At 42.9% G+C, this 23,548-nt stretch overlaps 1 protein-coding gene across 5 annotated transcripts in view; it reads left to right on the top strand.

Annotated features, from left to right (window-relative positions):
• SPTBN1 (spectrin beta, non-erythrocytic 1) overlaps positions 1 to 10,710 on the top strand; it is a 295,191-nt gene extending 284,481 nt beyond the window's left edge. For all 5 annotated transcript variants that reach the window (XM_077485548.1, XM_077485547.1, XM_077485546.1 and 2 more), the window contains 4 exons: positions 888 to 1,126; positions 3,350 to 3,523; positions 5,744 to 5,786; positions 8,732 to 10,710. In XM_077485548.1, coding sequence (XP_077341674.1) covers positions 888 to 1,126; positions 3,350 to 3,523; positions 5,744 to 5,786; positions 8,732 to 8,947 — 672 coding nt within the window. In that variant the 3' untranslated portion in view covers positions 8,948 to 10,710. The remainder of the gene's footprint in view (positions 1 to 887; positions 1,127 to 3,349; positions 3,524 to 5,743; positions 5,787 to 8,731) is intronic.
• Positions 10,711 to 23,548: the final 12,838 nt, after the last annotated feature.

Here is a 23,548-nt window from a genome sequence, read left to right as displayed (position 1 = left end):
GGGCAAGGCCTTGGTTCTGTCTTTGTTTTGGGGGTAAATAGCTGTGTGGTGTTGAGTGATTGTACTGATTTCTTTTGTCCCTTCTTAACATCAATCCAGTTCAATTCTGTAATGACCAACAAAGTAACTCATGGTATCGACAAAATTGTAACTTACTCTACTTAATTTCCCGTCTGCTCTCCTAAGAATCCAACCTAACCGGGATGGTGGTTGTGGAAATGCATGGTGTTAATTCCGTTTTAATCTTTGCATGTATTTTGATTTTTGATTTTGATTTTTTTTTACCTTTTTGGTAAAAAAAAAAAAAGCATTTTCAGAAACTTGCCAGTGAACAATCCCGTTTCTGACAATGCTTGTGAAGATCTCATACTGTAATGTTTAGCAGGCAGTTGGGTTTATATATTGACAGTACGAAGGACAGTGGTATGCAGAAACTCCTAGCAAGCAATCGGAGTACTTTCAGCAATTAATCGGTAGTGTTATTAAAAAAAATTGCTTGCCAAGGGTTACTTCACCCTGTTCTTGGCGCTATTATTTCAAAAGCTCAGAAAGGCTGCCATATGCATTCCTGTCTGAGCATTCATGATAGCATACTGTTTAATAAATATAACCGAAGAAAGGATTGAGGTACAGCTCTAATCTAACCTCACTTTTGACTCTGGTTTTTCCTGTCTACACTAATCATATTGATAAATTTAATTTAATTTCCTTACTTGTATACTGGTGTCTGGTGGAAAAACAGATTTGCTGTACTTCATTCCTTTCTCAGGTGAGCTGTTGGCAGCTACATTACATGGCTTTTGCCCAGCCGTCTTGACTCTTGCTGATGGTCTAAAAGGCAATTTTATATCATATGTGAATGAATTTTGTCTTTTTGATGGTCCTAGATGGGTGAAAACGCTGAAACCAATGAAATGGTCAATGGATCCACAGAACAGAGAACAAGTTCGAAAGAATCCAGCCCTATTCCATCACCAACTGCTGACCGCAAGTCAAAATCAGGAATGCAGCCGCAGACTGCCGCCACATTACCCGCTAAGACACAGGACATGCCTTCTTCTCAGTTTGAAGGTGTCCTACATCGTAAACATGAATGGGAAACACACAACAAGAAAGCCTCAAACAGGTACGTACTAGCTGGTCTCCTTAGGCAAACGGCAAAGCTCATTAGTGCGTTGTTTTTGGTTGCAACATGGATAAAAACAAAGTTGTAAATGTGTATGTGGACATGTGATCACTCAAGACTAACTTACTAAGGCCCCTTTCACACTGCCTCGACTTGAAAGTTACGCAATTTTGCCACGACTTCCAGGAATGCCTGTGTAAACTTGAGGTCTACGGACCATCAACTCGCCTCAGTCGGACCAAAGTAGTACAGGGACTACTTTGAAGTTACACAGATATGAATGGTTATCATTGGGAATCATGGGGTACGACTTGTCATTCAACTCTGATGTCCAAAGTCGCACAAGTGTGAAAGAGACTTAAAGCACCGTGAAATTTTCACTATTCCCCCATCAACACAGACTTTACTGACAGGGGAATCTGCAATTGTGGGGAGTGGGTGTGGGTGAAGACAATTGCTGATTACCCTGTCAGCACAGTCTGTGTTGATGAGGGGGGAGGGGGTCCTGCCGCCTGTCATTGCAGGCGGGGAAAGCCGTCCCCACCGGGAGAACACAGTAGCGGCTGCTTGAGATAATCGCCAGGTTGGTTGTACCCAAGTTGATCGATCAACTTGGTACATTCCGCCTGCCCATTAACGGAATATCGGCTGGCTTTTGCTGAACATATTATAAATCATATATTATAATATATGTATGATATATATTATAACATACATATATTATAAATCAAGTTTGAACACACTTATTTGGTAAAGAGTTCTTAAGAGTTCCAAATTGTCAATTACCAAGCCACTTGGTAACCAGTCAGAATTTAACTTGTACTAGTCTAAATTTATCTTGATTGGTTGCTGCTAAAGTAGAATTTTCGGGCAAAACCTACTCTTAAAAATGCTTCTTCCTACCACTTACTCTGACTAACCTGTATATCTGTATTCACATGATCCAGCTCCCATGTGTCAGACAACGACGGCTGCAGGGGAGAAGAGAGAGCACTCCAACAGCAGCTGGTAATGCCTGGGAGTGGGGGCGTCACCCATAGGCTTCGATGGCCCATCCTTTGTCGGTGGTTCCTCCTCTCTCCTGCACCTGCTGGTTGATACAGGACAGTTGGATCACATAACCAAACTGGAGCGGCCTGAATATAGCTAAGCATACTGATCTTACACAAGTTAGTCATAATAAGTGTTTGTTGGGAGGAGAGAATTTTGAAGTGTAGGTTTTGTCTGGAATTCCACTTTAGAAATTAAGATTTATATCTTAAAATACAACATTGCCATATTACAGATGATAGTTATGACATCACTTTTCCTTAAAGCCAAAAATGCAGGCGCCTGTTTTTGCTTCTTGAGGTCTCTTCTAGCAGTATTTTTTTTAATTTTTTTTTTAACTTGCCTTTTCTTTGATTTATTCTTACTGGTGACTTGCTGGATCCTTTTCCAGTCTTCTCCGGGCAGTGGGTGATTCTGGATGACGGAGGGCTTCTCTAACATAACATTGTCCCGCTCTCTGTATTGATAAACTGTAGTGTAGGGTGCTGTGCTTTGGTGGGAAGATGTCCTGCACTCTAAAGCCTCATACACACTATTAGATTTTCTGCGGATTTTTGTTTTCAGATTTGCCAAAACCATATATTATGAGGTCAAACCTAAAGACTTTCAATTCAATCAGGCAGGCCCTTGCACTACATGGTTTTGGCAAATCTGAAAACAAAAATCTGCAGAAAATCTAATAGGGTGTATGGGGCCTTAGTCATTCCTTAGTCTTCCATGTTTAGTAATGCCAGCCATCAATAAACCCAGAAGCCTGAGGACATCTTGTGGCTAAGAAGGAATACTGCATGGGACAGCTTTGGATTGCAGTCAGATAAAACATTTTTACATCCCCCTCCGGGGTGATATTAAAAACAATAGTTGGGCTTTACATTAAAAAAATAATTTTTTCGTTGTTCCCTTTTATAAATGTTCAAAAATATTTTATGTATTCCATTGTGGCACCTTTGACTCTAGAACTGCTGTATGTTTGTCAAAGGCATCCTTAATATAAAACCATACGTGTGTGTGTATGTGTGTGTGTGTGTATATGTGTATGTATGTATGTATGTATGTATGTATATATATATATATATATATATATATATATATATATATATATATATAAACATTCTCCAGGTTCCCTTGGAGGTTGGGCTGTGTTATTTGATTTTCTGATTTTGTTTCCTGTAGGTCTTGGCATAATGTATACTGTGTGATAAACAATCAAGAAATTGGATTTTACAAAGACGCTAAAACTGCAGCTTCCGGTATTCCCTATCACAACGAGGTCCCGGTTAATCTGAAGGAAGCCCTCTGTGAAGTAGCCACTGACTACAAGAAGAAAAAGCATGTATTCAAGCTGAAGTAAGTGGCCTGCGCTCCACCTCTCCTCTGTGATCGTTCCTCATATTTTTGTCTGTTAGGAATCTGAACAGCTTTCAGTAAATTAATATGCATAGTTGATACATACCGTATTTATCGGGATATAACATGCACCGGCGTATAACACGCACCCCAAGTTTAGGAGGGCATTTTAAGGAAAAAAGTTTTAGGAGGGAAGTTTAAGGAAAAAAAACTTAGATTTAAAAGCCCATCAATGCAGCCTTATCAGTGTGCATCTGCAGCCTTGTCTATCATTGCAGAATGATCAGTGTCATTTGCAGCTTGCCCAGCGCTGTTTGCAGCTTTGCAGTGTCATTTGCAGCTTGGCCAGCGCCGTTTGCAGCCTTGCCCATGTTTAAATTTCCCGCCGCCGAGACAGACCGAGCGAGCGCCGCCGAAAAATACCGAGCGCCGCCGAAAAAGACAGAGCCGACTTGCTTGGCTCCGCTCGTAGTCCCGCCTCCCTGCTGTTTCTCTAGCGAGTGCTGCCGAAAAAGACAGAGCCGTCTGTACTGTGTATTCGGCTGGGCTCCGCTCGCAGTCTCGCCCAGTATGGGCGGGACTGCAAGCCGAGCTGAGCCGAGTACACAATACAGTCGGCTCGGTCTTTTTCGACAGCGCTCGCTCCAGAAACAGCAGGGAGGCGGGACTACGAGCGGAGCCAAGCAATCGGCTCTGTCTTTTTTGGCGGGGCTCGGTATTTTTCGGCGGCTCTCGGTATTTTAGACTCACAGACAGTGGGGATCAGCGTATAACACGCACCCACGACTTTCCCCCGATTTTAAGGGGGGAAAAGTGCATGTTATACGCCGATAAATACGGTATGTTACAATTGCAATAACTAAAATTGCTTTACATTTATTCATATCACATGACCCTACTGTCTGCTGGTCTTTACATTCCAGGCTAGCTGGTAAACTAAAGGTTTAGGGCAGGGATGTCAAAATCAATTTCACTGCGAGCCCCATCAGAATGGTTTCCCTAAAAGGGTCGGTTGTATCTGTAAGATTATAGAAATTTATCCAGGTCTTTTTTTTTTTCTCAGAGAATAGCTGCAGAAACTCAACTACACAACCCCCCCCCCCCCCTCCTTTCACCCAACCGCATTGCACGGTGGGTGTGGCCATATTGCAATAACAGTGGGAGGATCTTAAAGGGGCAATAAATACCAGGAGTGTGTTATGTTGAGTTTGGGGGTGCCCTACATACATAGTTCAATTTCAGGGGTGCCCTATGCTCAGATTGGCGAATTCAAGGGTGTGCTTTATACAGAGTTCAGAGTTTGGGGGTGTGGGCTCCGCTTTAAGGTCCCTTAAGTGCTCCTGCAGCTTTATGAATCGGGGCTAAGGACTGCTGTCTCCACAACACATTTATGCCTTCGGAATGCATAATGGTGATAGTACTAATCCGGGCACCTTTGCAGCGTTTTGGGGGTGTGGGTGCTACGTGCAGCGTTCAGCTCTTTCATAGGCTGTCCACATCTCACTTTTACCTCTTCCTGACTTTGACCTCTGCCCCACTCTCCCCCTATCCCCCTCCTCTGGTCTGCATCTCTCACTTGCAAGGAGATCATTGGTCAGTATCTGTGCACCTGAGCACAGATGGGGATCACAGTGCAGCATACCACACGATGCTCCATCCCACACTGCACCTGTGTCTCCTTTTGTCCCTGCTGTGAGTGCAGGGTAGGCAGGCATTGGTGAGAGCTTCCAAAAGGAAAGCTGTCTTTGCAAACACAGAAGGCTTCTGTGTTTACAAGTGACAGTGGTGATTGAAGAGTAGAGGGCGAGAGCTGGAGGTGGTAGAACTCCCTTCCACCATGTCCTGACTAAAAAAAAGCATTGGGTGGGAGGGACACATGAAATGGCCTGGCAGGCTGCATTTAGCCCATGGGCCTTGTGTTTGACACATGTGGTTTAGGGTAATTCACCATTGGGTCCTTTCCACCATAGATATGTATCAAGCTAGACTTTATGCTGGCTTTCATGGTGAGCACTAGAAATAATGGCTGGCATTGCCTCTTCATGGGGCTACTGCGTTAGAGTCAGTATGTTGTTCCAGGGCACCACTGCTGGCGTCAGAATAAAAAAATATATTTACTAATTGTGTTATGCTGTGGAATCAGGGTAATGATCTTTTATAGCCCTGTAAATGAGCAGGTTGACCGTTATTTGATTGTAATGTTCTGTTTTGTAATTACAGACTGAATGACGGTAATGAGTACCTCTTCCAAGCCAAAGATGATGTAAGTACCTACCTACACTACTGACCATTTCAAAGTGACGCCCATTGGGGTTGTTTTATAAAATGTTTAGCAGACGGTGTGCTTTTTTTTCCCCCAGCAACCAGTTGGCTATACACCAATCGAAATTCAATTAACAGGTTTTCTTGTCCGATCCGCTTCCCCTGACATCCTTTGATTGAAAAATGTTAGAGCTGGGGAAAAAAAAATAGTCAAACAGTGCCTACATCCAGTCGGGTGCAAACACTGTCCATGTTTTTTTTTTTTACAGCTGACAGCAGCAGCTGTCGGGGTACAGTAGCCACAATGGGAGATTCATCCATCCTTCCATCAGGCCACAGAATGAAGAAAAATAAATCTATGGGTGTGTGAATGGCTTAAGGTTGAACTATAGTCCTGTTATCAAAAATGGTGTGCAGGCAGCCTCTGTATTGCATTCAATGTCTCTTCTGCAACAAAGGAAACCTAGCTGCCTGCTTGCAGTTGCTTTTGTATTGTACACTGAGCTGTGCAAGTGCAGCTCAGTTTACATTCCAGCACCGCGCCTGTGTGCTGGGAAGACTGTACTACTGTGCAGACGCAGCAGTGATTTCATCCAGACAATGACAACAGCTGCAGCCTGGCACTTGGAGGAAGCCGGGTAGAAATGTTGGCACTGGTGATGGACGTTGGAGCATTAAAAGTTAGGCAAGTATCGCAAAGTTTAACTCCACTTTTAAACATTCTTTTCTAGCCAGCATTAGATATTTTAGAACACATGGGCTATAAGGCATCAAGCTGCCGTTGAACTTAGTATGCTAACTAGTGCATAAGGCATTCTAAAATGACATAATGACTAGGAATCCACTTTTGCATGCCTTTAAGTGCACTTTAAAGCTGAGTTCCGCCTAATTTTATTTTATTACAAATACTGCAGCTGCTGACTTTTAAAATAAGGACACTTACCTGTCTAAGGCGCCCGCGATGTCTGCACCCGAACCCGACCTGTCTCAGGTGGAGGCGCCGCCATCTTTGGTAAAGGAATCCGGAAGAGAAGCCCTTCCCTACTGTGCCTGCGCGACTCACGCTACGTGGTCCCTGCTGTCTTCTGGGACCTGTGTGTCTCCCAGAAGACAGCGCGGGGGGGCGGAGCAGGCGCTGGAAATGGCGTAGATATCCGTGGGTGGCTCCGCTATCTATGCCTGGAAGTGGGAGCAAAATACCTGTATTAGACAGGTATCTGCTCTCTCCTCCCCCCGAAAAGGTGCCAAATGTTAAACCGGAGAGGGGGAGGATTCCGAAAAGCAGAAGTGGGTGGAACTCCGGTCCCTTATGTGCTCCTGCAGCTTTATAAATCGGGTCTAAGGACTGCTGTTTCTACAACACATTTATGCCTTCGGAATGTATAATGGTGATATTACTAATCCGGGCACCTTTGGGCTGGGAGCCAGGGGGAGTCTTTTCATTTAGAGACCACTGCCATCTGTGGCCATCTTTGGTGCTTCTGAGCAGTTTAGCGAGCAGTGACATTGCCTGGCTATTTCTGTAATGAAGCCAAGATGGAGTTTTCGCTACCGTTAACGACTAATAAAGCAGAGTATGTGGTTTTATTCTGCCCAGTAGTAGGAACAGAGTGCCCTGCTCAATGTGAGCAGCCTTTACACCTGTAGGGAAAACAGGTGTATAGACACTACAACCTTCCCACATAACGGCTCCGCTCGATGCTCAGACCTCAAGGCTGCCAACATCTCCAACATACCAGAATAAAGCCTCATACACATGATCGGACTTTGTACAAACTTTCCCTTGGATTTTTGTACAAAGGGCGTCGGCCCTGAACTTGTATTGCATACACACAGCAGGACTTTTTCAGCCAACTTTCACCAAATCATGTGGTTTTTTTCTGCTCTTTACCGCCACCTTTGGTCAACTTCTGTATTGTTGTCTGATCTTTTGCATTGGTTCTGAGCATGCCTGTTTGTATTTTGTACAAAAGTCCTATGGTTTTCTGTACACACGATCAGACTTTGCTCCATCGGACTTTTGTTGCCAGAAAGTTTGTCCGTTCGCACAGCCAACAAAAGTCCGATGAAAACCAAAAAAGTTTGTCCGATGGAGCATACACACGGTCAGATGTTGCTCCAAAACAGCTAATTTGCATGTTTGTTGTCAAAAAGTCTGATCGTGTGTATGGGCCTTAAGGCAAGGGATGGTCAACAAACAGCCTATGCATTTCAGATGTTGGTCTGTAGTCATGCCCCATATCTTTCCTTATACTCAAAAGTTTACTATGGTGTCTATAGTTTGTGTACCTGTCCAGTAGTGATGTGCTCAGGCATGTTCAGAATCTAATATGAGCCCACCAGGAAGCTGTCACCTGTACTGGGCCAGTCCTCTGTAGCCGGGCATTCTCCACCATGTAGACAATGAGTGTGTATGCATGTGGCTGCATGTTGGGAATGCCTATGATTGGTCCATAGGGGGCGCCTTCCTGGTGGGGATGACATAGGACTGAAGAAACTCCAAAGCAGCTACTCCCTGCTGCCACTCAAACTCTGGCACTCCATGCTCACTCCTTGGAAGCAAATAAAAAAGCTGCCACACACACCGGATGAATCACCTACTTCCATGTTCATTGTAGCACATCTACAAACATGGCAATGATGGTCCCTGCCCAGGAAACGCCCCCTTTAATGCATTGGGTTTTGGACTGGAAGCTTTCCATGCCTAAGCTCATCCCTACTGCCCAGCTACCTGCATATTTACTCTAAAATCAATGGCGTTAGTGATGTTTTCTGCATTGGTTTTAGAACCCACACCCCACCTCCTTCTCATATGTGGTTCTTCTTGAGTAATGAAAGGAGTTTGACTATGCCACCCCCTCCTGTACATGCCAAACGAGTGATTCATAAAATGAGGCTTTGATCCTTTGTTGTGACAATACACGTGACATGTCTTCTATTCCGTAGGAGGAGATGAACACATGGATCCAGGTCATCACAAACGCAATCTCATCAGACAAAACCGAGGTGTCCCTGAGCACACAGAGCACTCCAGCATCCAGCCGCGCCCAAACCTTGCCAGCCAGCGTCACCGTCACCACCGAGTCCAGTCCCGGCAAACGGGAGAAAGACAAAGAGAAGGACAAGGAGAAACGATTCAGCCTGTTTGGAAAAAAGAAGTGAACTCCAACCTAAAAAACAAAAACAAAAAAAAAAAATGATACAAACCACTGCACTTCTATACTATTTTTCTTTTTCTTTTCAGTGAAATGTCAGCATGCAAGCTCAGAACCAATACATTACTCTGTGCCTAATGTTCCCCCAATGTGATTCAAAGATAATAATAATAAAAAAAAAAAAAAAAAAAATTAAAAAACCTTTATTTATAGAATGCTGATAAGACACATCTGACTTGAGGGACATTGGGCATCTATACAAGAGGGAGGACCATTCTCTTTTTTTTTTTTTTCCTTTTTTTTTTTTTTCTTTCCGTGTTCCTTTTTTCTAAGACATTGTAGATTAAAATCTAAATATTTAAAAATGTTTCCTCAATTTTGTGAGGCTGTCTTGAAAACAACCCACACTCTAGATACACTGATACGATGCAAGGCAGCGGTGCTTTTAGTAATTCGAATAACAGTCGATCATTCGAGGTAAAAGAATACATTCAGACACCTTCATCACTACCGTGCACACAGGAGTGGGCACCGAATCTCTTTATTATAAAACAGCAGTGTACATAAATGTTAGGTAACTTATGGCCTTCAGCTATGGAGGAAGCACAAGTCCCAGCATGCCCGCTAGGCACATTGGTTCTTGTAGTTCCTCTTCCGCTAGGAGTCCTCAGTTACCAGGTCAGATGCACAGGAGTATTTGATAACCAGAGTGCAGACACATTTTTTTTTCTTTGCCTGTAGAAGAATTGATGCCACTGAGCATCAACACAACATCACGTGTGTGACTTCCAAATGTTGGAGTTTTGTTTTTTCCACTTGTGAAGGGGGGGGGGGGTCGTTCAGATATTGGCAGCCCACAGCATGTTAACTTCCACGTGGAGACTGGTGCTTAGAATATCATCTGCCGTAAACCCTCCTATGCCAACACCCAGTCCATTTCAGCATTGGCTTATTTCAGAAAAGGGCCCAGAACTTGCACAGCCCTGGGGGGGGAAGTTAATGAGCTTTGGGTTACAAATCATTGAACGGCCCTCAGTGAGCACTAGGAAAGCGTTTGTCTCTTTCCTGGAGAACCTTGTTTTGGAAAGAATAGCAGTTTTAAATACTCTTGTAATTTAAAAAAAAAAACAAAAAAAAAAAACTGTTTTTTGTTTATATTTTTTCTGCTGAAATACACTATATTGTATGTTTCTGATTTAATTCTAGTACAAACTATAATGAGAACTAGCTGTATAATAAACTCTTTAAAGGAATCCTCAATGTTAAATGTACAAGTGAAATGAAGCATTTACTGGAACAAAAAAGTAATGTTACTCAACTGATTACTTGCTTGTCAGCTACAGCACTGTGTGTTATAATTTTTTGCTACATTATTTTGCTATTTGATACATAGTGTGCATTTCTCTGTCACTGTAACTATTGTAATGAAAAATTTGACATTTTACTGCACAATCAGAATGACATTTATTAGGAATAATCTCCTCTCAATGACTGGGCCTGTAGTCCTGGAAATGGCTTTCAGTTGAATGGAACTGTGCCACTAGAGGCGGAGGGGGCTGGTGGGCTCTGAAGTCCTCCGCCGGTTGGCGAAGGGCGGCCTCCGACCTCCTTTACCACCTTGTCTGTGCTCATCGGAGGGGGGGGGGGGGGGGCCCGTCCTTCACCAGCTGCCGGACGGGCTGAAGGGCTGGCTTTGGCCCCTGTTCTAGACTCTTACCTTATCTGTTAAATATATGCTATGTCATTAAATGCTTTTAAAAATGACAGTCACTGGAAGATGTCGGTTTCTTTCATTGCTTGCTGTTTAGGCTCCGGTGCAGTGTTCATTGTTCTTTTTAGCACAAGAAATACGAATAAATCAATCACTTTTTTTTTTTTTTCTCTCTGATGAAAAGTGAAGGAAATTTTATGTTTCTGAGTGTACATGACAACAGCCCATAGGCATCAAACCCATTATAAACGTGAGGTTCCAGGCCAGCTGTTTTTATTTTGTTTTTTTTTCTAGTTTTTTTCGAACCAATCTAATTATAAGGCAGGTGTAGGGAACCTCGGTCCTCCAGCTGTGGTTAAAACTACAAATCCCATCATGCCTCTGCCTCTAGGAGTCATGCCTGTGATTGGGTCTTGCAATGAATCATGGGACTTGTAGTTTAAAAACAGCTGGAGGGCTGTGGTTGCCTAACCCCGGTATAAGGCCTCATGCACACTGGACGTTTTTACAGCTGCTGTTTTTGGCTTCAGGCATTTTTTTTGTTTTTCCTGCAGTCAGTAAACTCCCCAGCATGTTATCTTGTGTGTCCAAGCACATACAGGCTGTTATCAGAATTTTTGGCAGGGGTGTTTTCTGGCTGGAAAAAAAAACAAACCCAGAACTAGTGGGTTTTAAGAGGAGTTTTTCACTCTAATTTTGTTAAAAGCTTACAAACACTGGAAAATATGGCTATTCTGCGTTTTTATTAGCATTTTTGAGCCATAAGCTTTTGCGGGACTATAGTTTTGCTACAGACTCATTCTACAGCTTTCTACATCTAACACTACTGTTGTTTTTATAACATCCAGTGTGCATGAATCCTAAAACTGCAATACTTGCAGGACCGCCATGTAAACTGAGAATCGCTGTAGAAGTCGCCACTACTACCGTAATCACTGCTGTCTTCCAAACAAAAGAGCTGGCAACTCAAATGGTTAAAAAAAAATCCAGAAAACGTCTCCTTTATTTTTTGTTGAATGCATTGAAAGTATTCATTCTGAAATCTTGGAAATCAAAGAAAATACTATGTTGGAATGGTTTAGAGCGATAGAACCAGATTAATGGAAGAGTGTACATATTTACAAAATGATTCCTATGCAAAATTCTATGGAACTTGGGTTGAGTTCAAACAGTCTTTGGTTTATATAAGATATGTGGGCAATTATTTTTTTTTCCAGAGGAGAGAAGAAAGGGATAAGTGGAGGAAACACCATGATATGTAAACGAGGTAGTGGATGGGAAATGGAACACTTCCCCGAATGGGATTAGGTTCCTGCTACCCCAAAGGGGGAATAATTATTAGTTGGAGAAACCTGGGAAGCCCTACATTGTTCTTTTGGGGAAGAACGGTTGGATTTTTTTGCATTTAGATGTAGGGTGTCTCCACTTCCTATATTGTCTCTTGCCTCCTATTTGGAGAAGATTTACGATCTATATGACTATTACGATAAGGTTCTAGGAGATGCACCTTTCATATGGTTGTTGTGGTTTTTATGTTTTGTTTATTGAAAGAATACTGTATTGGCTTTTTATTGACATATTGTGTTTTGTAACCCTTGGATAAAAAGAATTTCAACACAAAAAGCCCTGGGACAAGACAGTTGATGTGTTTCAGCCTATGCAGGCCTTAGTCATAACCATGGTTATGACTAAGGCCTGCATAGTCTGAAACATGTTGACTGTCTCTTTCCTGGATTTCTTTCTACACAAATATCGTTCAACTCTTTTGAGTTGCTGGCTCTTTTGACTGTCATATATAGAGGCTTTTGAGCAGGGCACCGATAAGGTACCTAACTTCATTTGAAATAGGGCTATGGGGTAACAGCACTGTCAGTCTTTGTTTTAGTCCTGTTAATGTCCTTGCTCTCCACCTCGTACAGTCAGTGAATGCCTTCACTGAGCCTTCAGTGAATGCAATCACTGAGAAAAGGCATTTAGTGAATGGCACCCATGCCTAGTAAGAGTAAGCCACCCGCATACCCTGTGTTCACCATGCAGCATGGCACCTGGTCACCCAGCATGGGAATCACTCATTGAATGCCTTGCATTTTTTTTTTCAATGCGTGCAAGGCATTTTCTGATTGGATAAGATGGGTCAGTGATGTCATGATCTTCACTTCATCCAATCTGAGAATGTTTTCGCACTCCTTGAGAATACTACAAGACGTCCTATGAATGCTGACAGTGCCGAGTGAGGGACGCCATGTGCTAATTATGCAGCAGGGCAGCTACAAAGAACAGTGACAATCACTGGAGTAGAGGTGACTATTATAGCGATTCTCCACTTCCACAGCAATCCCACAGACATATGTATTGTTTGATTAGTCAAACTTGGAACAATGTAACAATGCAAAAAAATATTGTACCTGGAGTTTAAAGATCAGTTTGTAAAAAAAAAAAAAAAAGTCAACAGTTACAAATATTGTAGCTGCTGACTTTTATTAATAAAACACTTACCTGTCCATGGGTCCAGCGCTGTTTTTGCTGGTCTTCGGGTCACCAGTACTGGCATGTTTACTGTTGGAAGCTGCCTGTGATTGTTTGAGGCTTCCTACTGTGCATGCCCGAGCCGCGCTGAACTTGAATAGTCCCACAGCCTCCTGTGACCTGGCCCACAAAGTTGTGGGGGAGAACTTCTGCTCTGACTGCCACTCTAGGAAGTTGAAGCGGGTACCTGTTGAAACTAGGTACCCCCCCCCGGACAAAAAACAAAACATTCCAAATATGATAGAGGAGGCAGAAATGCGTAAAATTCTGCTTGAAGCTCTCTGCTTACATGCATTTATTACCTTAAGTCCTAACTGTCAATTTTGGAAGCCTCCATGGTATGAACACATATATAATAATGGACAGATTGGAGGCAGGTATGCCTGGAGGGAGCCCAACCCTCATTAAAGGCACAGGGGGCACTGGACACCCAGCACAATGGCCACTAAAATGGAACTGCTTTCACGGGAAAACAATATATTATCCTGGGAATTGGAAACCGAGGGGTTGATTTACTAAAACTGGAGAGTCTGGTGCAGCTGTGCATGTTCGGCAATTTAATTGAAGACGCTGAAGTTAGAAGCTGATTGGCTACCATTCACAGCTGCATTAGATTTTGCACTCCAGTTTTAGTAAAATAATACCACTGTGTTCTGTTATACAATAGAACATGAAATATCCTACAATTTGTGGTGTCCTACAAGTCAATTTTGGATCCATATCGAAAATTCAAAGACTTTTTTTTTCTCCAAGACTAGTTTTTGGACCACCTCTCTATAGACCTGCAGTACGAGAATTACCTCCACTACAAGTAGGCACGCCAGGGACCACCTCCTCTAGATCTCCACTATAAGTGGACACTACAACGAACACCTCCGTATAGACCTCCTCTATAAGTGGACACTACAATGACCACCTCCGTATAGACCTCCTCTATAATTGGCACTCCATGGACTGTCTTTCTATAGACTGGAGTTACAAATACCTCCTCCCTATAGATCCCCTCTATAAGTGGGCATTCCAGGGACCGCCTCCCTAAAGACCAGCACTACAAAAAAACAAACACACCTTTTATATGTGGGTACTCTAGGTATGGTCTTCCTAAAGACCAGCACTACAAAAAAAAAAAAAAAAACTTTTTAAGTGGGCATTCCAGAACCGCCTCCCCCTAGAGCTCCACTACAAGTGGGCAGTACAAGGACAACTGCACTATAGACCTATGCTAAAAGTGGGCATTCCGGGGACTGCTTACCTATATAGACCTTCACTATAAGTGGACGCTCCAGCTAACACTTTCTTACAGGCTGCCACCAAAAGAGACCCTTCTGGGACCCCCACCACCCACCCTATAGGCCTTCACTGCACATAGGCACTTCAGAGACTGTCTTTCTATAGACCTACTACAGGTGGGCACTCCTGGGCTGTCTGCCAATGGATCATCATTACAAATGGGTGCTCCAGGGACTGCCTCCCTATAGAACTTGTCTACAAGTGGGCACTCCAGGCACAGCCTCCTTTTAAACCTCTACTACATGTGGGTACTCTGGGGTCTCATCTTGCAGTTCTACAAGATCTCACAAAGACAGCAATGGGGGGCCAGTTGACTGACATTACCTCCCTCAATAACAGTGTGACCCCAGTGGATGTCTGGATATTTGGGGATTTCTACATCACTGCTCAGTAAAAGCAGCGCTGATATCTTTGCTCTCCCAGCCACAAATGGGAAGAAGTACGGTAGAGCATGAGAGCATGCTTATTCAGTCGGGAATTCTAGGTATAGGGGTCAATTTATTTGCATGAAAAACCCATAGGGGTCATTGGCTATTTTAGCTTTCATCTTGTTTCTGCTGTCGCCTTCTCTTCGTAGCACCAGATCCTTCATAATGGTGCCTGTCTGATCTAATGTCTCCTGGACTTAACCAACAATGACTGTTAGGATAAAGCCTGTGCATGTAACTGAAAAGAAACCTGCTAATGCAGAAGAAAAAAGTGGAAACTGCTACAGTGTATCCCCTCCTAGAAAATGTTAATAGTCTGGCCATCTCGATCGCTTTGTTACTGGCCCAAGCATGCAATCGGTGAAGTAAAAATCTGTCCGCTACATATGTTTACGGTGTCAGTGACTTATTGGAACAGTTTGATAGTCAATTAGATCAAGGGTCTCCAAACTGGCCTTCAGACTTTAGGGGGGCTGGGCTGTGGCCATTGGGAGTAGAAAATGTCCTAGCATCAGTGGGCATAAACAATGTATCTTATAAGATAAAGGAGAGAAATGGTGCCCTATTGTTGGTATCGGTAGTTGAGATAGTGCCCCAGCATTGGTGTCAGTAGGAAGAATAGTGGCCCAGCATTGGTGTCAGTAAGAGGAATAGTGCCCCGTTGTTGACATCAGTAGGAGAAATTGCGCCTCATCATTGGTGTCGCTAGAAGGAATAGTGCTTTATCGTCCGTGTCAGTAGAAGGAATAGTGCTTCATCTTTGGTGTCAATAGAAGGAATAGTGCTTCATCAATGGTGTCAATAGAAGGGACAGTGCTTCATCAATGGTGTCAATAGAAGGGACAGTGCTTCATCATTGGTGTCAGTAGAAGGAATAGTGCTTCATCAATCGTGTCAATAGAAGGGATAGTGCTTCATCATTGGTGTCAGTAGAAGGGATAGTGCTTCATCATTGGTGTCAGTAGAAGGGATAGTGCTTCATCATTGGTGTCAATAGAAAGAATAGTGCTTCCTCATTGGTTGGTGTCATTAGGAGGAATAGTGCCCCCTTGTTGGAATCAGTAGGAGGAATGGTGCCTCCTCATTGGTTTGAGTAGAAGGAATAGTTCCCCATCATTTGGTGTTAGTGGTGTTAGTGGGAGTAATGGTGCCCCCTTGTTGGTATCAGTAGGAGAAATGTTGCCCCGTTGTTGGTATCAGTGTGAGCAAAAGTGGCCCATTGTTGGTGTCAGTGGGAAGAATTATGCCCAATTGCTGGTCTTAGTGGGGGGAATAATGTCTTGTATCAGGTGGAGGAAATATGCCCCAAGGGCTGCATGAAGGCAGTAAGGGGCTGCAGTTTGAAGACCACTAAATTAGCAAAAACAATCAGATTGGACTGTGTAATTCAGCTCAGGTTTCTGTAAAGGCGTGCTTCTATCCAACGTAAAGAATATAAACTGGCAGCAAATTTCAACTCAATGACCTGCAGGAGGGACTCAACTCACTATTGGTCAGTATGGCCACACATGACGATTGTCAGATATAAGATGACAGAGCTACCAAGCCAACATAGGAGCTACAGGTAGATTGACCATCAAAATAGTTCTTAAAACTGAACTCCGGGCACAAAAACTTTAATTTAAATATACTCCTCAATAGCCACAAAGGGAAGTTAAATCTCTGTGAGCACCACATATCTCTGCAATCCCAGATAGTACCTTGTAAAAGTAGTGGTGACCCCTTCACTGTGCTGTACAATAGGGCAGAGCTGTGGGAGGGACCCAGTAGGCTCCACCCACCCCAGGCTACCTGCAGAAATCTACACTGGTGGAGACGAGACCAGTCACCCTGCACAAGGGGAGAGAGCAGCAGGGAGCCGTCTTTATTACAGGAAGATCCTGCATAGAGGGAAAGTGTCCCACCGGTTTACTACAGATCTGGAAGAAATGCACAAAGCACACCGAGATTCAAGAATACACGACTTGTATTTACACCATATTTACTTATCCTGGTAAAGGTAAGTTCTATGTTCCGTGACGATTCATAAACAAATTACTATACGTTTGCATTAAAGACACACAGACCACTTCAATTAAACACATGATCTAATTCAATGTCTAATAAAATTATACCGACTATTAAATGACAAGGGCATGAGCAGGCTTCTTTTTATTTTTTTTTTATTTTTTTTGTGACCCCCAAAACATCTTGTCGTTTTTAAAGGTTTATTTGTAAAAATAAATTGCTGTGCAACTGTGTCTGCATTCGCACAGCCATTGCAAAAAAATCCCTGTAATGTGTCTAATATGTTTAACTGCTTCAGCCCCGTAAGATGTTACCCCTTTCCTGACCAGAGCATTTTTTGCGATTTGGCGTTGTGTCATTTTAACTGACAATTGCGCGGTCGTGCGACGTTGTACCCAAACAAAATTGACATCCTTTTTTTCCCACAAATAGAGCTTTCTTTTCGTGGCATTTGATCACTTCTGCAGTTTTTCGTTTTTGTGCTATAAACAAAGAGAGCGACAATTTAAAAAAAAAAAAAAAAGCAATTTTTTTACCTTTTATGATAAATATCCCCAGAAAATATCTAAAAAAAAAATAAAAAATTTTTCCTCAGTTTAGGCCGATATGTTTTCTTCTACATGTTTTTGGTAAAAAAAAAAAAAAAATCGCAATAAGCGTATATTGTGCAAAAGTTTGTGTCTACAAAGTAGGGGATAGTATTATAGCATTTTTATTATTTATTTATTTTTTATTAGTAATGGCAGCGATTTTTATCGTGACTGTGACACATCGGACACTTTTGACACCATTTGGGGACCATTGTCAGTTATACGGCGATCAGTGCTATAAAAATGCATTGATTACTGTGTAAATGGCAGGGAATGGGGTTAAGTGTGTCCTAGGGAGTAATTCTAACTGTGGAGGGATTGGCTACCACTCACGTGACAGCAATCACTGCTCCTGATGACAGGAAGCAGTGATCTCTGTCATGTCACTAGGCAGAACAGGGAAATGTCTTGTTTACATCTCCCCATTCTGCGGCTCCTTGAAATGATCGCCAGGACACCGGCGGACATCGAGTCTGTAGGTCCTGCGGGCACGGTCACGCTGTACGAGGCCGGCTAGCCCCACCAATTAAAGGGGACGTACAGGTACACCTATTTGCCCACTGCTGCCATTGTGCCGACGTATATCGGCGTATATTAAGTCCATTAATTCTTACGATTGTCAGCTCCGTCTATTGGAAATAATGCAGTATTTTCCTCTTTAACCACTAGGCGACCAGCTCACGCAGATATACTGCAGCAGGGCGGCTCTCCTGTGCGAATCGACGTACCTGTACATTGGTCCGTGCAAGGAGGATAGCGGACCCAATGTCCACAAGCGACCCGCGATCGCGGTGAGGAGAGGTAGAACGGGGAACTGCCTATGTAAACAAGGTCATTCCCCATTCTGCCTAGTTCAGTGATGGAGAACCTTGGCACCCCAGATGTTTTGGAACCACATTTCCCATGATGCTTAACTACATTGCAGAGTGCATGAGCATCATGGGAAATGTAGTTCCAAAACATCTGGGGTGCCAAGGTTTGCCATCACTGGCCTAGTTACATGACCGAGATCTACTGTACACAGTGATTGGGAACAGTGATCTTTATCATGTCCCAGTGAGCCCAGTTAGAACACACCCAGGGAACACCTAACCCCTTGATTGCCCCCTAGTGTTAACCCCTTTCCTGTCAGTTACATTTACACAGTAATCAGTGGCTATAGACAGGTGCGCCGTCAAAAAATGTGTTTTGTTTCGTTACGTATTTTTCGGTAGATTTGTAAACTTTTAGTTAAAATAACGAAAGTTTGTTATGATGAATTTATCATTACGAGGGGTTCCCACCATCCCTGTGCTGAGTTCCCAGGTCTGTACACCCTCTGTATCCATTATGAGGGGTTCCCACCATCCCTGTGCTGTGCTGACTTCCTCTGATTGGTGAAAAAAACACCAGTCACAATTCTGTTAATTTGGATCCAAAATTCGTTAACGAAATTTCGTATTTCGTATGAAAATTTGTAAGCATAGAAATTCCCCATAGGGTTCCCGCCATCCCTGTGCTGACATCCTGGGTTTTTAACTTTTAGGTTCGTTAACTTTTCGTAACAATTACAAATTTTCGTTATGAATTTGGATGCGAAATACGTAAATTAAATTTCGCATTTCGTACAGGAATACGTATGCATAAAAATTCATATTTCGCATTCGTACGAATTTCTGTAAATTCGTATGAAATGAATCGCACATGTCTACTATTCATATCGCTGATCTCTGTATAAATGGCAATGGTCCCAAAAAAGTGTCCGATCTGTCCGCCGTAATGTCGCAGTCCTGCTAAAAATCACAGATTGCTGCCATTACTACTACAAAAAAAAAAAAGGCCATAAATCTATCCCCTATTTTGTAGCCGCAATAACTTTTTCCTGAATAAATCAATAGACGCCTATTGCGATTTTTTTTTTTTTTTTTTGTATCATAGCAGGGCTCTCTGATTCCCCCCTGTATTGAAATTGTACTGTCTGCCCTAATGTTGTAAAGCGTTGCGCAAACTGTCGGCACTATATAAATCCTGTATAATAATAAAAATAATATAGCAAAAAAAAAAAGTTTTATTTATTTTTTCTTTAAAACTGTCGCTCTTTGTTTATGGCGCAAAAAATAAAACCCACAGAGGGTAAATACCACCAAAAGCTCTATTTGTGGGGAAAAAAAAAAAGACGTCAATTTTGTTTGGGTGCAACGTCGCATGACCGCGCAATTGTCAGTTAAAGCGACGCAGTGCCATATTGCAAAAAAATGGCCTGGTCATTAAGGGGGTAAATCCTTCCGGGGCTGAAGTGTTTAAGTATTTCAGAAACATACCACATTGTGGCCACTAGATGGAAATGATGATCATAGAAAATAAACCCATTAGAGTCTTTATCATCAGTCCCTGCATGTAAATCTTTTTAGGACAATTTACCATTAACCACCTCCTGCCTGCGCTAACGCCGAAAGCGTGACATCGCTGAAATCTGAAAATTGTCCTGGAAAGGATAGGGGGTGAAAGTGCCCGGTAGGCACAGATATAACCTAAATGACAACTTTTCCCATTTTGGAGGTCTATCTAAGGGAAGTTTCTTACTGGTAAATAACCTGCAAAAATATGTTAAATGCAAAAATAATCTTATGGGATTGTTGACATGAATGGTCCGGTGAGGTCCTCTTTAAAATATCCCATCGCACTCAACCTAACCCCATAGCCCACTCCGCCCCTTAACCACTTCAGCTCCAGAAGGTTTACCCCCCTTCATGACCAGGCCGTTTTTTGCGATACGGCACTGTGTTACTTTAACTGACAAATGCGCAGTTGGGTCCAAATAAAATGTATGTTTTTTTTTCCCACAAATAGAGCTTTCTTTTGGTGGTATTTCATCACCTCTGCGGTTTTTAGTTTTTTGCGCTATAAAAAAAAAGCGACAATTTAAAAAAATAAAAATATAAAACACAATCTTTTTTTTTTACTTTCGGCTCCAAAACATATCCAATAAAAACAAAAATGTAAAAAAATCAAAATTTCTTCATCTATTTAGGCCAATATGTATTCTGCTACATATTTTTGGTTAACAAAAAATCCCAATAAGCGTAAATTGATTGGTTTGCACAAAAGTTATAGCGTCTACAAACTCTGGGATAGATTTGAGGATTTTTTTTTTTTTTTTTTTTAACTAGTAATGGTGGCGATTAGCGACTTATAGAGGGACTGTGATATTGCGGCAGACAAATCGGACATTAACTGACACTTTTTGGGGACCAGGGACACTTAATACAGTCACTTTCCCAATGACACTGGTAGTGAAGGGGTTAACGGGGCCGATCAAAAGTGTTAAATATGTTCCTAAGAAGTGATCAGCGAGTCCTGGCAGACATGACAGTTTTTTTTGTTTTTTTTGTTTTTTTTTTTCAAGAGAACAAGCTCTCTTCCACATGTAGCAGAGACAGAGATGAGTCAAACCATTTAACACTGATGGGGTGCCTACAATGATCAGCTTTTATTTATTTACCGTATATACTCGAGTATAAGCCGAGATTTTCAGCCCCTTTTTTTAGGCTGAAAGTGCCCCCCTCGGCTTATACTCGAGTCACCGCCGTCTGCCTACCTGATCAGCGTGTCATGCAGACAGACGGCGGCCATTCCACTGTTCAAAAGCCGCGCCTCCCTGTCTGTGATAGGCGGAACACTCAATTTCCCAGCAGTCAGTGTTCCGCCTATCACGGACATCCGCTCATCCTCATACTACGGACGAGGATGAGAGGATGTCCGTGATAGGCGGAACACTGACTGCAGGGAAATTGAGTGTTCCGCCTATCACAGACAGACAGGGAGGAGAGGTGCGGAGGCTTTTGAACAGTGGAATGGCCGCCGTCTGTCACAGACGAGGAGGAGAGGTGCGGCTTTTGAATCCTGGCATGGCCGCCGTATGTTTTTATGACATGCTGATACATGCAGATCGGTGCAAAATGGCACACAGAGGCTGCAGATTGGCACACGGAGGCATGCACAGGACACAGGTAGGCTGCAATGGACACAGGGGTGGACACAGGGAGGTATGCAGCTGCAGATGGGCATTGTTGACCCTCTTTTCCACTCTTTTAAGCTGTAACAGTATCTGCTGCATGTCTCACCCTCGGCTTATACACGAGTCAATACGTTTTCCCAGTTTTTTTGTGGTAAATTAGGGGCCTCGGCTTATATTCAAGTCGACCTATACTCGAGTATATACAAAAAAAAGGAAAAAACAAGAATCTTTTCCATAAAAGGGGTTAGGGACTTTTAGGAAGCCAATGCCGGGTAAGGTCATGTATTTCCATCCCTAGGGACTTACAATGATATCATGATTTGGTAAAGTCATGAATATCTATCCCATGTACATTTGAAAAAGGAGGCTTATCTAAAAAGACAAGAAAGGTGGGACTTTATATGAAGCACCGGACAGCAAAAAGGTACTAGGATGAATATATGGAATTTTATTGGAAAGCTCAGTTAGAATTTTTATACATACATAGTATCAATAAGCAGTTACATGGATAATAATTAGATCATTTAGGTACAGTCCATATAGATTAATGGTAATAACAATAATAGGCAATAACAATGATAGCAATACAGTTATTAGTAGTAATGCATAGATATATACACATAAGATTCCACAGTTCATCTCAAGGAAGGTAGGTAAAAATTGTATTCGAATGGTATTGCCTGCGGGACCTATGGCCTCACTAAACCCGAAAGGGTAATTAATATAATCATTTAAGAAATCTTGGTAAGTAAATAAATACACGGCAACCAGTAGCTCTACGCGTTTCGTGGCTTTCACGCCACTCGTCAGGAGCAGGAGCGTGTAAGGTCTGCAAAATATTACTGATATAAAATAAAAGAAAAGTTAATACAGGTGTAAAAGACAAGGTTGGGGGTAAAATGTAAAACCCCAATAACCAAGGCATACTTGCTAGGGTTGAATGTGTTGCTGATATGGTGGCAGGGCCCCATAGACAGTCCGACAATAACTCCCATCGGGAGCTGTGGTGGAAATCCGACGAGCTGGAAAAGGGGGGGCAGCACCCAGGGCAGGCGCGGCAAGCGAGGGCGTTCTGTAAGGGGAAAATACGGTGTGATCAAAATCAAAGGGGAAAGGGATAAATAGAGAGGGAAAGAAAGGGAAAGAAGGAAAGAGGAAAAAAGGAGGAGGGAGAAGGGAAAAGGAAAGGAGGGAGAAAGGAGGGGGAGAAAAGGTGGGGATGTGAGAAAAGATAGGGGGGGGAAGGGGGAAAAAATGTGTGCACATGATAGAGTGTGATTAGAGTATAGAGATGGACAGGGGTAGGTGGTGAAAAAAGTTGGGGACCAAGAGAATATGAAGTGCAGGGGGACAAAATTTACCTTGTGGGAACGGGAAACCCCTTGAGTGGGAGCCAAAGGAATCAGGAGTGATCAGTTTAGCAGGTATGTGTAGAGAAAGCCTCGCATGTCGGGACCACCAGGGGATCGCCTCTAAATAGACCAGGTGAGGGAGATCCACCAATGGCACGCCGTGCACTGGAGGGCGGAGCCCCATGCGGCGTATTGCCGGAAATCCGGCATCGACGAACAGGCACCTCCTCCATTGTACACGTGCATGGTAAACACAGCCTGTGCGTAGCGGCGTCACAAAGACGCCGCACGCACAGCGTGAGGTGCGTGACATCGACGTGCAGTAACGGTGCATCCCTCCTCCCCGGCCATAAAAGACGTAAGGGGGAGGGGAGGAGGCCCGGAAGGCACGTCGCAGCTCCCGGACCAGGAGAGAAATCAGACCACAATGGCGTCCAAAATATATCCACCAACATCAAACACAACGATTACTATTAAATCTGTTTAAATTAAAAATTGACCTAATTCGAAAAATAACAAGTTAATATGGTACAAAATTAATGAGGTAAAGTGGGAGACAAACCATAGGTCAAAGAGGGCAGGGGAGATAATGCAACTTGACTTTTTGCTGTCCGGTGCTTCATATAAAGTCCCACCTTTCTTGTCTTTTTAGATAAGCCTCCTTTTTCACTCGAGTATATACGGTATGTAAAACCTTTATCACTAAA

Source organism: Lithobates pipiens, unplaced genomic scaffold (genome assembly GCF_037356315.1).
Source record: "Lithobates pipiens isolate NorthernLeopardFrog02 unplaced genomic scaffold, aLitPip1_a1.2 Scaffold_18, whole genome shotgun sequence".
In the NCBI taxonomy this organism is placed as follows: Eukaryota; Metazoa; Chordata; class Amphibia; order Anura; family Ranidae; genus Lithobates; species Lithobates pipiens.
Note: the sequence above shows the minus strand (reverse complement) of the source record. Positions and strands in the feature narration are given on the sequence as shown.